Source organism: Poecilia reticulata, chromosome 12 (assembly GCF_904066995.2).
Source record: "Poecilia reticulata chromosome 12, P_reticulata-male-v2, whole genome shotgun sequence".
NCBI lineage: Eukaryota > Metazoa > Chordata > Actinopteri > Cyprinodontiformes > Poeciliidae > Poecilia > Poecilia reticulata.
In genome coordinates, this window is record NC_088841.1 from 17,119,248 (window position 1) to 17,136,216 (window position 16,969).

The following is a 16,969-nucleotide window of genomic DNA, read 5'->3' on the forward strand; positions in this document are numbered from 1 at the left end:
GGCAGTTGGTTTAGTAACTGGCATCTCCCGTATGCCCTATGTGCTCGAAAACGTCCAACATTATCAATGTGTAACTCCGCCCGCTCGGTGAGACCCATAGACTGTCTCGAGCACACTTATCTGCGATAGCGCCTCTTGTTGATGACGAACTTGTCAACTGTGGCGCTTCTCTCTTTAGCTAACATGCTTCTCCTGTAAAGACTGATCCCGAATAGGTAAGTAAGGAAGACTTTTGTGCAATTTAAAGCTGTGTTGCCTTTTTGCCGTAGCTACATATTTGTTGAAGAACTTAGTCACGTTGCTATATTTATGTTGATATATTTATTCTCATTACCCCGACCTTCACATGGCTTTAGTTGAAAATGTGCAAAAAAAAAATACAACATGTCTGTATGAAGAATATTATTTAATGGCTCTACATTTTTAGGTGTGCTTATTACTCAAGTCTAAAAAGCTTACGACCTGCTTGCATTTTCGGGACTAATAATTGATTGTAAAAGCAGTGTGTTGTAAAAAAAAACCTTGCCATCCACTGGTTCACTACAAGGATATATATTATGTTGAAGTAGAACCACTCTAGCAGAGGGTCATAATTGGTCTGCTGCATGGTGAGTTTCATTAAGCACTTGGCCAGATGGTTTTAAGACTTATTTGCGTCTGAAAATAGGTTTAGAAACTCAATACTTAAGAGTGGATTCTTCCCCAAGTCTGGTTATTGCAAAATTGCGATATTAGGTCTGTGTATGCGTGGACGTGTGTGTACATGGCTGCTTGTCCTGTGATGGACTGGAGATAGATGGGCACCGGCCATCCTGCTTGTATCAATCTAAATAAACGACAACCAATTCTGTACACGTCTGCACCTGTTTTTATTTGTTTATTTTTGACTGGAAATATTGATGCCTTTATTCATTGTACATTTTTAACTTTCCATTCTTTTTGGTTTTTTGCCTACAGGCTTTCAGTGTTGTAGTATCAATATTGAGCATGGATCACTGATTTTGTAAATATTGTCCTCTTATAAAAAGCTTATCAATAAAAGAAGCTAAACATTGGCAAATCAGATTAAAAGGAGCTGAATACAAAGTATATTTTTTTAATACTTAATACTTACAGATTAGACTTTGTAAAATCCAACAGTGTTCTTAATTTTAAGTTATTTCTTAATGTAAAGAAAAAAAAGTCAAAATCCTGATTAGTTTTATTTGAAAAAAAAAAAAACAATTCACGCTTATATTTTGGACTTCCCAGGGAGGAAAAGGAATAACAGGATGTCCCTTTTATTAAAACTCCTCTGGTACTTTTTTGACTTCTTTTCTCCCCTCCCACTGGAAAATTAGTTTTAGGAGGTAGAGTGATGCAGAACATTATCAGATACTCTTCAGTGTTCCTTTCTAAAGCAAACATGTGGGCTGACCAGCTGGCTCCCTGCTGCTGGATGAAGAAACAGGGGTGTGGCTGCAGCTGGTTGTGAAACCTGCAGGATGCCAGACTACAGCGTCCCATTGAACACCTGGGCTTCACTTTGTTCGCTTGACTTATTTTGTAAAGAGATCTGTCACCTTCCCACATCTCTATCCGTCGGCTCTGCCACTGTGTGGCGAATCATGTCGGCTTGTCAGGAAACCCCCCCTCCCCTCAATTCTCAGCTGCCTGTTGCAGATTTATTTCAGGAGTGGTGGTCCAAAGTTTAGAATAAATAGAAAGTTTCTTAAATTGACAGCAAAGACTAGAGACTGAGGAAACATCGGGATTGTATCTGGGATTTTGTAATAATTTAAAAAATACTTTTGCTATGATTTTTTTTAATTTTATGATGTGAAAGCACACATAAATTTCACAAAAATGAAATACTTATGGGGAACTCTTCACATTTCAATCTGGATACTTTGCTTCAGTTAATAATTATTATACATAACGTGATTAACTTTGTAATATTTGACTTTCAATTATTTACTGTTATATTTTTTTATTTTGCTTGGCAGAGTACACATGTGAAATATACTGCAGTAGCAACTGAGTAAAGTTCTCTTTGGCTGAACTACTTCAGTGCAGAACTGATGGTATTTTCCTCTTCAGAGATAAAAGCTGTGAATTCTCCCCAGACAAAAGAAGATGCCAGTCAGGGACCAGCGTACTGCGAGCCCTGTACATTCACTGACTTTGAAAGACGGGCTTTGCTCTGTGCCTGTGTCTGTGTGGGCTTAAATATTGCAGAGATGGTCTTTGTTTGCATGTGCAGAAAGAGGGTCAGTGACAGAGGTCACAGTCAAGAGGCAAGCTGCAAGGTGGGCTATGATTCATCTATAGAAAAGCAGAGCATGGAGTCACATTGTTGTGTTTCTGTTCAGGAATGCCCAAAATGACTGAGTGCAGGCTGAATGTAGGGGTCTTTACGTCTCCATGGTTTTGTCAGTGTAAGAAGAAGTTGCAGAATTGGATATATATTGAAGCTGCTGTTTGCAAGATTGTCTACAGTATTGTTTTCCCATTCTTCTCATTGAGAACATTTGTAATTAACTATGCTTTAGGTTTTTTGATCATTTCAGACATGCAAAAGACTTTAAATTGTGTAGTTTTTTTTTTTTTTTTGCTCTTCTTTGCTTTGTGTAAACCGGCTTATTTTCCCTTTTATAGACGAGCAAGTATATAGTTATAGAACTATAGATGCACCAATCAGCTGACCAGTGATTAGAAATGACATTTTCTTTGATGAGCTCTGATCCATGATCTTTTTTTGTTATTTTATAGACTAAAAAAATAGGAACTTTAATTATTTTCAGTCTATAAAAGCATCAACCAAAAGATGATGCGTCCAAGTGTATTTAAAATGTTGCCTAACTTTCAAATATAAAAATCTATTTAGACTTCATCGTTATAATAATTAATATCATCATAATTATTAAATGTTCACTGACCTTTTCAACAAAAATATTTTTTTTATTGTGATTTTGTTATGTTGCAACCAAATTCCTCCTGCCAACATTTACACATGATGAACATTTAGTTTCATATAACCACCTTTGAACCATATGAACATGTAGAAATTGTAAGGAAATGTATAACATTTTTCACTTTTGTCTTGGTGTTTCAGTAGATGGTAATGAGATGTTTATTACCGCACAAAAAACAGATTTCCTCAATGTACAACAATCAATATAATTCTCCAACGGTTTATTTATTTGGGTGGGTTATGTTTTAGTGTTCTAGTTAAGGTTTTCTTTTTTTAACCACCATAGAATAAGTTATGCATATAGCCGGAGTCATATTTTGTTGTGTATGAAGGTTTTGTCCACATCACCTGTTGCTAGGTAAAAAAATTTATCAGTAGAATTTTAATCTTAGTCAGTTTCTTGTCTTACTTGAAGTAATTCAAAAAAGACCCCTATTTATACTAATACTCTCCATAGCTGTGCTTAATGTTGCATCAAGTTATATATTTCTAGATTAGAGGAGGCGTCCTTCAGGCTATTGGAAGCTGGAAGAAGATGTTGGCCTACCTCCTGCTGGCTAACATGAGCTATTACCTCATTTTAATAAATATGTTCATTGCTGCCGTCAAATGGTTTAAAATTATACAAATCTTTTAAAATCTGTGCGTCACATTCATGTCTTTTTATCAAAACCTTTCATTTTTGGCTTGTTTACAGTCATGGCTTTGAACCACCTGAACCTCCTGCGACCCTTTCTGTGTCGGTCCCTGGCACGGCCTGCCAGGTCTCCACTCACAGTCACATCATGGGTCGGTTTCAGACCACCGATTTGTCCTGGTGCCTCCCTCCACCCTGCTCCTGCATGCATCAGGCTCTACGCCACCAAGAAGGCAAAAGGTCAGTGAAGAGAGTCTTGACACTGAAGCTCAGATTTGTGTAACATCTTTTCTTCCTTTGGCTCAGATGGAAGTTTGTTGATTGGATGTTATTTGTCTTTATATTTGAGTGTCACTTTCTCCTTTTTCTTCGTCTAAGCCAAGGCAAAGGGCCAGTCAGCTAAGGTGAATATTAATTCATCTTTGGTGGAAGACATCATCAGTCTGGATGAAGTGAAGGAGGACATGACCGCGGTCCTCAGTGCACTCAAAGATGAGTTCACACGTAACCTCAGCATCCGAACCTCGCCAGGTAGTCGGCTTGTGTCTTGTATTTTGCTTCACTCTCATTTTTTCTCCTGGTGCAAGAGAAAACAGCTTATAATGAGATAAAGAAAATGAGATAAATTAAATCTATACCAATCAGCATAACATTAAGAGCAATGACAGACTAAGTGACTCTATTCTAATCTATTCTGTTTTTGCGTAACGTAGATTCATCTGACCTTATTGTTCGTTTTTTGCTTTCAGTTAGAAGTCTGTCTTATGTTTCCATCTTCCTCACAAAGTCCCACAGGGCTTAATATGAGGAGATCCATGTGCAACATGAGTTTGACCTGGCTTTGGCCTTTGTCTCCCAAACTACATCCGGGCCGTGACCCTTTGTTTCTGGGTTCTAACAAATTGGGGGGAGTGGAGTGTGTAACAGAAGCTGCCATAGAAGGATACTGCAACAGAATCTGTCTTTAAAACTGAAAATTACTTCCCTCTTGGTTGTGTTTTACATCAGGGATACCAAACCAAGCCAAAGAAACTTTCACAATGTTTTGCACAGAGACCAAACAATAAGCTGTATATTAAACAAAGGCCTAAATGACAATTTGATTGTATCAAATCCTGATATTATGCACATATCCGTTTTTCCCCATGTATGTAATGACTTCAAATAATAAAAGCTTAGCATAAACTTGGATCAAGCACATTTTAATGTCATGCTAATATGACATTTTTAAGTCTTTAGAATGAGGTCAACAGTCTGATGCATAGCATTAAGACAGGAAATGAAAACATCATGTTAGTAGAAACTAAGAAGAGGAAAACAAAACTTGCTGTTGAAACTTTGCAGGCACATTTTCTTTTAACATCGTTTGGGAAGAAGTTTTGTCCGTTTTACAGATGTTTGCAAAGAGCCTACTTATAAAAAAAAATGTGTCAGCAATTCAGACATGCAAAACCTCAACTGTTTACAGCAGGGTGATTTATAAAAAGTTTTGGATAGTTAAAGGTAAAGACGATTTGCTTGAAATGATTGGTTTCAAGTTACTTTTATTTATAACTGTATACGTACATGTTGGATAATTTAGCCTGAGGAGCTACAGTATAAATTGAGCCTTGATTTGTATGATCGGTCTCCAAGCTTTGCCTTATTCATTTTTCTCCCCTGATTTATCACGTGGTCGTTCAGAGTGAATCTCCTGTGTTGAGATCTTCTTTTCATTTATTACAGTAGATTCTTTACAAGGACCTTTATACGAACTGCGCAGTAAAATAACCTTGACTAGAAATGCCACAGTATCAACACATTTACAAAAGACATTTAAATAAGTTGTTTAACTTGATCTAATTTATTCCATTTAAGACAGAGAAGTGTAAAAAGTAATAAACAAATACATTTATTATAGGTTTGATGTATGGAGTCAAACAAAAGATTTTAAATAAACCCCTGATGAATTTAGTTGTAGATGTCATGTAAACTTGCTTCTTGTAAAGAATATTATGGAGTAACCCTGGGACTAGAACATCCATATATTAGCTTCTCATGTAGAAGCTGCTTAAGAAACACAAATACACTTCTCAGAAATATTTCACCTCTACCAATTAGCTTTTCCAGCTCCTCTCTTTACTGTCTCTGTTGTTTTATTTATCTATTTTAGATTAATCCCTTTGCTTTGTCATCCTTCCTGTCCTCTCCCTCCACCGGTCTGTCTGTCACTGCTTTCCTCTGATTGTCCGTCCCTCCCTCCTCTGTCCATCTGCACAATAATCCGGGGAGGCAACATGACTTGGATCTGACATTAGAGATGAGATGGTGGAATTGAATGACGTCAGTTTTGTCTCATGCAACTGTATGTGGGTTTGTCATCTGGGTCTTATTAAAGCTACAAGTGGGAGACTCTGTGTGGATAGCATTGTATCTTTTGCTGCGTGTTGCTATGAATCCGCACTTGTATGTACGTGTTTGTGTGCGTCAGACGTATAACAGGAAATCGCATAGAGATATCGCACAGATAGACGCATAGAGCGTGGGGAGATCAGTGGCTTGTCCACCATATTGTGCTGATTAAGTATGGGGTTTTACCGCTTGGAAACTATATTTGTTTTTATGTAAGCAAAGAGTGTATAGGTCATTCGTTTAGGGACTAAATCCTAAACGCATTGTTGTTGCAGGAGTCAGCGAGACTGGAAACTGAGTAGCGAGGTTTTATCTCTGTACAAATCAACATTTCCATCATCTCTAAAACTAGTTAATTCATTAATTCTTTTTCATTTTCTGTTATTTGAAACGCTGATGTCCATGTCTGCTTTTATTCTGGATGGTATTAGCAAAGTTTTGTTTGGTTCCAAGTTTAAAAGAAAGATAGTCAAGCTGAGTTGTCTCTTTTTAAAGCCAAAGCTTTCTGTCATTACTTTGTAATGTCTGAATAATTCATAGATCATATTTGAGCAGCTAGATAAACATTCATCTCAAAGTAAAAATGAAAATGCATCTCAGCATTGAAGGAAAACATTGAAAGATCTTCAGAAAGCCTGCAATCTATCAATGGAAACCATTTTATAAGATTATTTTAAAAAAGGGCTGCTTGGGAGCAAAGTATGACGAAATGACATTTGCTTCAGACTGCAGTTCAAGCTAAGACCTGTTTTTACATTTTTAAAAACAATGCTTCAGTTAAAGCATGCACAAATATTAAAAGTTTTCTACACATGTGCTTGCATGAAAAAACAGTAAACATTAACGTAACATTTAAAGGCCTTTAAAATGCATTTTTAAATACCTTTTATGGTGCAGCCAAATACAAAAAAGGTAGATTATCTCAATTGTGTGGGAGATGTTTAAAAGAAAAAGACAAAGGTTGCAAACTTTTCAGGTGGCTTGTGATTGAAGACTATAAGTCAAATGAAAACATGCTAGGCTAACGTTAGCCTAGCAATATAGGAACTGTTCTACATGGAAAACAGTCAACTGAAAGAAAATTTAATTTTTTTTAAGACTTGTGTTGTATGCTTAAAGTAAGATGTTTAGAAACATGAGAGAGTGGCATTAACTCATGTTGGAACAATATACCTGTCAATGATATACTAGTAAAACTTATTAATTGCAGTATGCTTCACTTCAAGGCTGCTGAATTGTCATGAGCGCACATGGAATTTAATTTATTAAAGTAACTGTAAATGCCCGTACTTAGATGACTGAATGGTATTCAAGATAAAACATCCATTTTTTTTCAACTGGAAGATAGAAATCGGCTTTTGCTTTACCCCACTCTGACAAATTAAAATCAGTTTCATGCCAATTAATCCACTAAGAGAGCACAGGTAAGATACTGATTGCTCATATTGTCTTATCAGAACCCTGCTTGAAAAAAAATACAATCTTCAAGCACTTGTAAATATGTAGGTAGTCAACATTTCAACAGTAAATTCAGGTAAAAAAAAAAAATGTGTGTTTGCCCTTTTACTTTAAACATCTGGTTAAACTGACATTTAAAGTCAAACTAAGATGTTATATAATTGTTACTCATTCAATATACATTTGATCACATCTATTATTTTTAATACTCCTCATTCATATTGACTCTCTGATTAGTGCGTCTCTGTTTCTGTCCTTGAAATCAAAAGATAAATTGATCCTATAGAGAAAATTACACCACTGGCTCACCTCCCCGTCACCCCACTTCTCCACACACAGCACCAGCACAACCCCCTGGGGGAAAGGAAGGGAGGAGATGATGTAAGGCAGAGGTGGAGGAGAAGGAAACAACTGCGTCTGAGGTTAGCCAGATGGAGGAGGGGGAAGGATGGATGGAGCAAGGAAGCGAAGCAAAAAAAAAAGGGATGAGAAGTGGGTGGAGTAGGAGTCAGCTTGTGTTGGCAAAACTTTTGTTTCTGTCGCCGGTGACTGTTGAGGGGAGACAAAAGATCGTGGAAATTTTTAACAGCTTGAAAGTGGGCTTAATTTTTACATGTGTTATTTGTGGCTTCTGCTGTAGAGGCCTTTGTCTTTCTGTTTGTTAGACTGAGCAACCGGATGATTGATTCTGTTTTCATTAATTCTAATTCTACATAAACGCAGTCACATCACGCCAGAACATGTCACCACATTGATTAGAGGCCCAATAACAACAGGAGAACTTGATCTCGGTATATAATGCAAACCATGCGACTTTAAATACTTCACAAATTTGATAAGTCTTCTTTTTTTTTTCACTGCCTAAAACAATGTTAAAAGAGAGTCCTGTGTGAAAATTCTGCCAAATATTGAAGAAATGCAGTTGCCACAGTGTAAGAGCGCGTATCGTGTTCGTCGCTGCAACCTGTGCGACATGGAGGCAGATAAATAAAGAAATGAAACACCTCCCCTGGTCTGTATTTATTTAGGGGCTCTGGATCACATTGTGGTGACGACTCAAGATGGGAAGTTTCCTCTGAACCAGCTGGGTCAGATCTCCATGAAGTCCTCTCAAGTCATTATGGTCAACATGAGCAGCTTCCCTGAAGTAAGACGAACACACACACACACACACACGTCAATGCAGTTTCTTCCTACCTGTATCTGTTTGTCTCATTCCGGACAAGTGCTGAATAAATAAGCTTTGTAAAAATAAGCCAAAGCAGAGACAGATAGATGGTCTTCAGTGAAGAAAAAGTGAGCCAGACCAGAACTGGAACCCCACATCACTGTGTGTAAATGAAACCTGACCAGCCTTTCTCTGGGCCCCGAGTCTCAGATGCTAATTGATTGATCACTCAAGGACCCCTTTGTTCTGAAGGTGAAAGATAGCAAAGAAGGGTATGTGTGCACTGTAGTGTACTTATGTCTGCGTGTGAGTCGTCCCAGATAGGAAATGACCTCATTTTACCCCTGGGTTAGGAAGAAATTGATTATTTTTCTTTTCCCCCCCCTTTTAAATCGCTCAATTTCTTTGTAGATTTTGTTTGAGGGGTCAGAGGTATCCAGACTCTTTGATGCTAGAATTTGCATTTGACCCAACATTATTAAATCATGTGTGTAAGAGTTGGATTTCACAATGTTTTTTTGTGTCTGCTCAGCTTCCTGATCAAGTTCTGTTTTATTTTGAGGTATAATTTTACAACATGATGCAAAAGAAAATACTTGGCAGAAATGTCGAGATGCTTTATTGCTAAAGTCATGTTGCTTTCATCACATAATTAAGGGGTAGAATAGGAGATTCCTAATGGTAAAGCATTTCTAGTAATGTCGCTGCATTGCATTTTGTGTGAAAAGCCTTGAACTAAATTCAACTTTTGATGCAATGGTATAAAATATAGCATATAAAAAGCATATCAGTAAATTTATTCAGTACGGGGGCAAAAATATCACCTTATGATTTAATAACTTTAATCACGTCTACAAATATTTACTTAGTAATCAATGACTTCCTGTTTTCCTAGGCCCCAGGGTAACACCAAGGCCACTTTCTGTTATCTGTGGTTCAAAATGAGAAAAATAAGTGAGCATACCAATTAAATAAGGCAAGAGTCAATATATGGGGACAAGACCAAAATAAACATTAGTATCCTGAAGCCACCATTAAACTTTATACACATGCCAATCAATTCTTCAGATCTGATACCAGGGAAAAGGCTTATTTCCAGTCCTACCGTCACAAATGTAAAAATGCAAACGAAATCTATGCCGAGGAGGTCATTGGGACATTATTTTTATTTGCTTTGCAATAAAAAAGTCAGGTTCCACTGTGAAAATGTAAAAGAAAAAAAAAAGCATCTATTAAGGAGACGAGATAAACGTGGGTGATTTCTAAAAAGACAGGATGTCGAGTAATAACAGTTCTTCACCTTGTCTAAGGTTATCCGGTCATCTGGGAGCTGTGACTTACCAGGTTTTGTTTCCAGGTGGATCAGCATCAGTGTTTTTTTTATTTTTTTATTTTTTTCTTATTAACCACAGACCACACATGCTCAGACAAACACACCCTGTTTCTCTCGCATGCCACCCTGTCAGGACCAGTGTTACCCATGTCCTGTACAGAGGTGAGTCTTCAGTCCCAAGACCTAATAGGCTTATAATGACACCTATCCATTACCTGCCACTGCAGAGTCTCTGCCATTGTTTTTATTCATTCATTAATAACATTCTGGAAAGTGGACAGTCCAGCCAACATATGTAAATGTGGGAGCAGCTTACTGTGTGTGTGGGCATGTATGCCATGTTTAGGCATCCCAATATTGTCCCTTTTAAAGGTACACACAGCCTCTTGATCACATTCCTCTCTGCTCGCCTGCTTTCTTTGAACTGGGCTGGGAGCGTTTGATGCGAAACTTCCTCTCCAACACATTAACCAGAACCTGCCCAGCACTTTTTAAAAATTTTTTCAGAGGAATTGAACTCTCGCTCATCTGAGAGAGGAAACCGTGATGAATTCGATGCTGAGAACAATCAAACATAGGAATGGGGTAAATCTATCACCCTGCTCTCAGAAAGCAACTGGAGGCCTGCTTTCCGGATGGCTTTAACAAAGGAAAAGAAACCTCATGAATTTTTTTAATGCTCACAAATAAGTTCCTTTAATCTCGCTGCCATTTCTTTGCCCCCAGTGGGAAAAGTCCAGAAGGAGCCGTCAAAGAAAAGAGAGGTGGGGTGGACAGGAGGAAATTGAATGGCTTAAATTTCTTTGTATCACACTTTTGCATACTTTCAAAAGGTCAGTTAAGGGAATTATTATGCAGCTGAAAAATTACCTTCCTTCCTCTCGTGCATATATACTATTACTGTAGCTCTCTAGTGTAGTTCAGTAATCTAGAGAGTGAAGAATTGTGTTGGATATTGGTGATACTTTATATTCTGTTGGTGTATATCAAGCTTAGATTTTTTTGGTACCAGTTTTGAAAAAAATGCATAATAGTAGATACAGTTTTAATGATTTATGGGGGTTTCTGTAACAATAATTTGTTGCAGTTTATGTTTTCTTTACTATATATTTAATATAACTGATTAGATTTTCAACATGAACGCCAAAAATTATAGAGCCATGAAAAGTGGCTTCTGCTTTTTCAGTTTTTGTCACACTTCAAGATGTGAAATCCTCTGCGGCCACAATAACGAACAAACATTTGAATTAATTGTAAATTAGTCTTTTTTTATCCCTTTGGAAGAATTTTGGCAAACTTGTCTTGGCAAAACTGTTGAACCCGAGTTCATCGTCTCTAGCTACTCAGAATTGATTACTGCCTCACCTGCTCTAAATCAAGACATCGCTTAATTAGGACCTGACTGACAAAGTGAAAAACACCAAAACATCTGCAAGAGCTAAACATTATGCTGAGATTAAAAAGAAATCATAAACAAATGAGAAAGAAAATGAGATTTATCAGTCTGGACAGCCATTTTTTAAACTCCATGTGAACCAAAGTGTTGTCAAGAAAACACGGCGAAGACATGGAACAACGGTGAAGCTTCCCAAGATCAGCCGACTGACCAAAATCGCTGCAAGAACAGCTCATTCAAGAGTGCACAGAAGACCCCACAACAAGGTCAGAGGTCATGCCTCCACCATTTTTTTGCCTACAAGATTTGCCAAAAAAAAAAAAAAAAAGAAGGCCTTCATAGCAGAGCTCCAAGACAAAACCACTGTTGAACAAAGAGAACGGTAAGGCTCATCTCAGTTTTTTCAGAACATGTCTTGATGATCCCCAGGACTTAGGAAGATATTCTGGGGACTGATGAGACAAAAGTCAAACTCTTTGGATTGTGTGTGTCACGTTACATGTGGTAAAAGTAACACCGCATTTCAGAAAAAGAACCTGCTTCCAACATTAAAATATGGTGGCGGTAGTGTGATAAACTGGGGCTGTTTTTGCTGCTTGCTGTGATGAATGGAAGCATGAATTGTGCTTTCAACCAAGACGACCAGAAGGAGAATATCCACCCACCTGTTCAGGACGTCAAGCTGACACAAACTTTGGTTCTGCAGCAGTGATCCAAGACACACCAGCAAGTCCACCTCTGGCTGAAAAAAAAATTAAAACAAAATGAAGACTTTGGAGTGGCTGATCCTAAATCCTATTGAGATGCTGTGGAACGATCTTAAAAAGGCAGTCCCCCTCCGATGTGGCTGAATCACAACAATTCTGCAAAGATAAGTGGATCAAAATTCCTCCAGAGCTGGAAAAGACGCAGTGATAGTTGTCACAAGCACTTGATTGCAGTTGTTGCGGCTGCTAAGGATGGCACAACCAATTATTATAGGTTTAGGGGGCAATCAGTTTTTCACAAAGGCTATTTATTTCTTCCAGTTAATGGGGTTTATATTATCAATGTTAGTAAAGTTTTGTTGCATGAAAAATAAGATTTTTTTTTCTGCACCTATTCAGACAATTAAGGCAATCCTTTTTTGAATATTGATATATTTAATTAAATCAGTTGGTTGGAAAAGCAACCAGATAAAACTATAAACAAAGATATACAAATTTCTGTAAACTGAATTAAAACTCATTCATTGGAAAAGGTTTTATTGTAACATGACCTTCTTTCTGTTGCATTGCAATGTCATTACATGTTATATAACAATTGTAAAGAACTATTTGGATGTAATATTTAGTGCCATGCATACTATGGTTGACAGTAATATATTTAGCCACTCAGGTGGAATTTTACTGTTTTTTTTTATGTGCATAACTGATCAAGAGCTTCGAAATCGAGGCTTTAATTTGTTGGAAGGGTGTTGGGATGATGGAAAAGAGGAAGAATGCTGAGAAAAGTGTGGGTCAATTGCAATCAATATCACAGCTACAATATTCAAGAACTATTGCAATTGGATGCTTTCCTGATATCAATGAACAGTAATTATAACCCATAAAAACCTGTGACATCTGTTTGAGAATCTGCTAAAGAATCAGCTTGGAAGGGTTTAGAGGATGATTTTAAAATGAAACATACTTATGGTATTTATGTTTTTTAAATATGGCTCAACTAATCATCTTTACTTCCATCTTTCTGAACAATATTTATTGAATTCAAATGAGCTGAAACACATGTTAGTGTTCATGTATCAAACGCGAGTGCAGGCAGACTCTCCTGTGAGGTTGTCAAAGGTCAACTCTGTGCCCCTGCAACCTCTCAGTCCCGTCCCATGAGACCCGGCGCTGACAGTGGCCCAAGGCACTTCCACGCTACACGGGATTCCCCTGGCACACACACTTACACACACACACACACACACCCACTCACACACACACACCACCCTAATGATTGCCAGCTGGAACGCAGTCACTACCTGTAGCCGTGGCTCTGCTTTTCCTTTCACACCGGTGCTGAAGTTGTATTTTTGTGTGTGTGCGTGTGTGTCTGTGTGTTTCTGCCTCCCGCCCCAGGCTACAGCGGCGGCCACCCGCGCCCTGAGAGAGAGCAGCATGAACTTAAACCCAGAGGCGGACGGGACGATCATCAAGGTGCCCGTTCCCAAGTGAGTCCCCCTTCTGACACACAAATACGCCAGAGGCCAGAAACCCTTTCCTCCGCTTTGCCACTTTTCCTTCTTTTCCATCTTCTGCTCACTTTTGTTTTTCCTCTGTCATTTTTCTGTTTTTTTTCCTCTCTCGTTTTTAACACAAACTTCTGCCTGTTCTTCCCATGAAACATCATCCAGCATGCAAGTGTCGCAGCCAAATCTCACACATAATCTCTCACGGTTTTTGTTTCACTTCATTAATAAATAAATCCACAACCTTTGCTGTAGCTGACAGGTTTATTGACTTTTCAGAAGGAGTTTTAGAGAGCCACAGTGTGCTGGCATGATTGTCGGGTCACTCTCTCTATTTCTACTCTTGCTAAATATCTCTCACCCTTTCTATTTTTTCCCCTGCCAAATCAAACAACCTCACACAAAACAATCCGTCACTCACTCAACAAGCCGCTCTCTGTGTGTAAAGACTACGGTTTTTGCATATACACAGTGTGCATGTGAGTCCGCGTGCCTCCCGTGTTTATGTGCGTGTGTGGTGGCGTGCACGTGGAGCAGCAGGTGTTAGTCTGGCAGAGGAGGGACACAAGAGTCGGTCTGCTTTTCCCCCTGCAATCAGTCTCGGCACGCTCCGAGCCTCCATTTGCATTTCCAAAGAAAGGCGCTTCTTGATTGGCCCTGGAATCGGTAATTAGGCCGCATTGTTTGCAGTAAATAGACGCGGCACTCGGATTGTTTGCAAATTGTTCCCGCAGCAAAAACAAGACGAAAAAGCCAATTAAGGGCAAGAAAAGCAGAGTGTAACGGGAAGCAGGACTTTTCTGACTGACAAATGCAAAGTAGATGCAAACTTGTTGAGAGGATCTTTTTTTTTTTTCTTCTTTTCTCCAACTCAGCTTTATGTCCTCGAAGTGATTGTAGTTCAAAGCTGTGAGACAGAACTACAAGGTTTATGTTTAAGGCTAACAAGCACTAAGTATATCCATTTGCTTGAGTGAAGATATCATTTTGTGCATTTACATTCACAATCTTTTTTTAAGCTCAGCCATGCTACAATCAGATAAAGTTGTAACTGTGTAGGATGCAAAGAACGGCCAAAGTATTTTTTTACGACGACCCTTCACTAGTTTTCAGTTTTCTTTTGGAAACTGCTGCTTATTTAGCATTTAGCAATTTCACTTTCTTTTTTTTTTTTGAGATATTTCAGAAATAAAATGTTCCTAACCTCAAGTGATTAGCCAGGATGTTCAGTAAAATATTAGGCAATGTAGCAAATATCATGTTTTAAATCTGCTCTTTAGCTACTTTATTAGACATTCATCACAAAGATAAAGTTAATTTTTTTTATATGAATGTTTCATAACAACTAAATATCAGACATAAAATATATGAACTTAGTTATGACATAACTTTGAGATCATGTGTGGGATTCTTTCTCCAGTTAAAGACATCATTGATTGACACCATATTTGATTTGGATTTTGGACTGACTGGTTAGTAGCAGTACAACAAAAAGTTTGGTTGCACAAACATAGCGCAAACGTTTGATGCCAGTTTTGTTTAATTTGAAGAAGGTGGGTGGGGCGGACGGGCAACTTCACTCAGGTTAGCACAACACAAAACAAACAGTTTCGAATCTCAGAATAATACGAACAGCTCAGTGATCAGTAAAATCGCCTACATTTTGGATTTTGTGTCCATGAATATATTTCAGAGGAAGTCATACTGAACAGTGCAATGAAACTGTACATACAACCCTCACACCTGCATTTCCTCAGGATGCTGATTAATTGACAGTCCTAATGACTTACGCTCATCCACAACAAATCTGAAACTGATGGTGGAGCTGCAGAAACCTCTTATTTTTTATTTTTATTGAGCTGTGAATTTGCTGTGACTAGGCAACCCTTGAACTGTCTTAGAGATCGCCCTAATCCAGCGTGAATCCTCGTCATCAAACTATTTTTTTTTGTCAATGTTTTTTCCCAACCTTTTAACGGCAGAGTGACACGGGAACACAGGGAAAACCTTGCCAAGTTGGCCAAACAATTCAGCAACAAGGCTAAAGACTCTTTGAGGAGAGTGCGCTCCAATTCTGTCAGCCAGGTGAAAAAGGCAAAAGAGGGTCACTCTGAAGACACAATACGACTCGTAGAAAAACAGGTACAAACCCTACAGGGCACTTCACAGCTAAGAGAGTAAAAAGACCAAAAAAAAGCACTTAACTTCCTATATATTCTTTTTTTTTTTTTTTTTTATAGATTCAACAGATGGCAGACAACACTGCTGCGGAAATCGACAAACAACTCGCAGCCAAGACCAAAGAGCTTTTAGGATGACTTTAAGAAAAGAAAACCAATAAGTCTCCAGTTACATATTTCAGCATCAATAAGACAAACGTGAACCTGTTGGTAACAGAAACTGGATCATGATGCCTTCTGAATCATTCACAGACGCACGTTTTGGTCTGCTGAATCTTTTCTTCTTGACCACACTGTTGGGTACCCATCATTGCCGTGCGATATTTGCGTCCAGCTGCATAAAGGCGTAAACAGAAACTGGCACGGAAACGGCAGCGACGACGACGACAGACTGCCTGTCACCTCCCTCCTCTTCCTTGTTACTCTCCCCATCTTCAAACAAACATCCAACAGGGGACGAATGGCCTTTTAATGGGATTTGTGGGCCTCCTCCTAATCAAACTCCTCGCCACAGGGGCTGTCTGTTTATACAAAGCAAGCGCACCCATCCGAATGTAAACTGGCTGCGGGTTTTCCTTGGTGGCAAGAGTAAGACGCAGTTTGTTCTCGAAACTTAGGCAGATACCATTAGCGTGCTGCCAAACATTTGTTTCGCATTGATTCTCAGTCTGGTATAAATGCACATTGGGAGGGAGGGAAAAAGAGCCTTTAATTTCTGTCCATGTCTAGGATTGATAACATGGCTACTCTATTTTAAACACAATAAAGTCAGGAAAGACACATTATTGATGGACCCCATTAAAGAAACACTGCTTTGAAGCATGTGCGTCATCTTGTTCTCTCTTGTTTTCTTTTCATTTGCTTTACTTTTTGGTTTAAAGCCGGCCCCTTGCTCCATTAGCTGGAGTGATAATGGACTTTTCCTGTGCAGGGACCTTCTGGGGGCCCCGGCTGCTGGCACCGTGGTCGTCCATTAGGAAAAAGAGGCTTTTAATGTTCTACACTTGGCCTCCTTTGTCTTTAAATAGCTTCACTTTTCAAACTTGCAGCTGAGAATAGCTGGTTTGCAGGAGCTGTTGAAACCAATTCAATAACAGGAATAGTTGGAACGAAGGAAGAAAAGCGCACGCACATTGTGTCCGGCTCCGCTTTCATCTGCCCGCTGTTTATACCAGCCGGAGGCTTTCTGTGCCATTATGTGGCTGGTGTCATCATCTTTATCATGATTTCTTTTGCTC

The 16,969-nt window shown here is 38.7% G+C and overlaps 1 protein-coding gene across 1 annotated transcript; it reads left to right on the forward strand.

The window, feature by feature from the left end:
• Window positions 1–108: 108 nt before the first annotated feature.
• Window positions 109–16,550, forward strand: mrrf (mitochondrial ribosome recycling factor). Its single transcript, XM_008424036.3, has 7 exons — window positions 109–215; window positions 3,651–3,830; window positions 3,969–4,121; window positions 8,468–8,586; window positions 13,442–13,533; window positions 15,534–15,693; window positions 15,792–16,550. Exons 2-7 carry the CDS (start codon window positions 3,653–3,655, stop codon window positions 15,867–15,869), a joined length of 780 nt encoding a protein of 259 aa, XP_008422258.1. The 5' UTR covers window positions 109–215; window positions 3,651–3,652; the 3' UTR covers window positions 15,870–16,550.
• The last annotated feature ends 419 nt before the right edge of the window (window positions 16,551–16,969 follow it).

What these genes read in the sequence shown, in the direction of transcription:
- mrrf (XM_008424036.3), top strand. Translation starts at nt 3,653, where the DNA reads ATGGCTTTGAACCACCTGAACCTCCTGCGACCCTTTCTGTGTCGGTCC. An exon ending in CAGCATCCGAACCTCGCCAG is followed by an intron (nt 4,122 to 8,467) that starts GTAGTCGGCTTG and finishes GTATTTATTTAG; the next exon opens with GGGCTCTGGATCACATTGTG. An exon ending in TACGACTCGTAGAAAAACAG is followed by an intron (nt 15,694 to 15,791) that starts GTACAAACCCTA and finishes TTTTTTTTATAG; the next exon opens with ATTCAACAGATGGCAGACAA.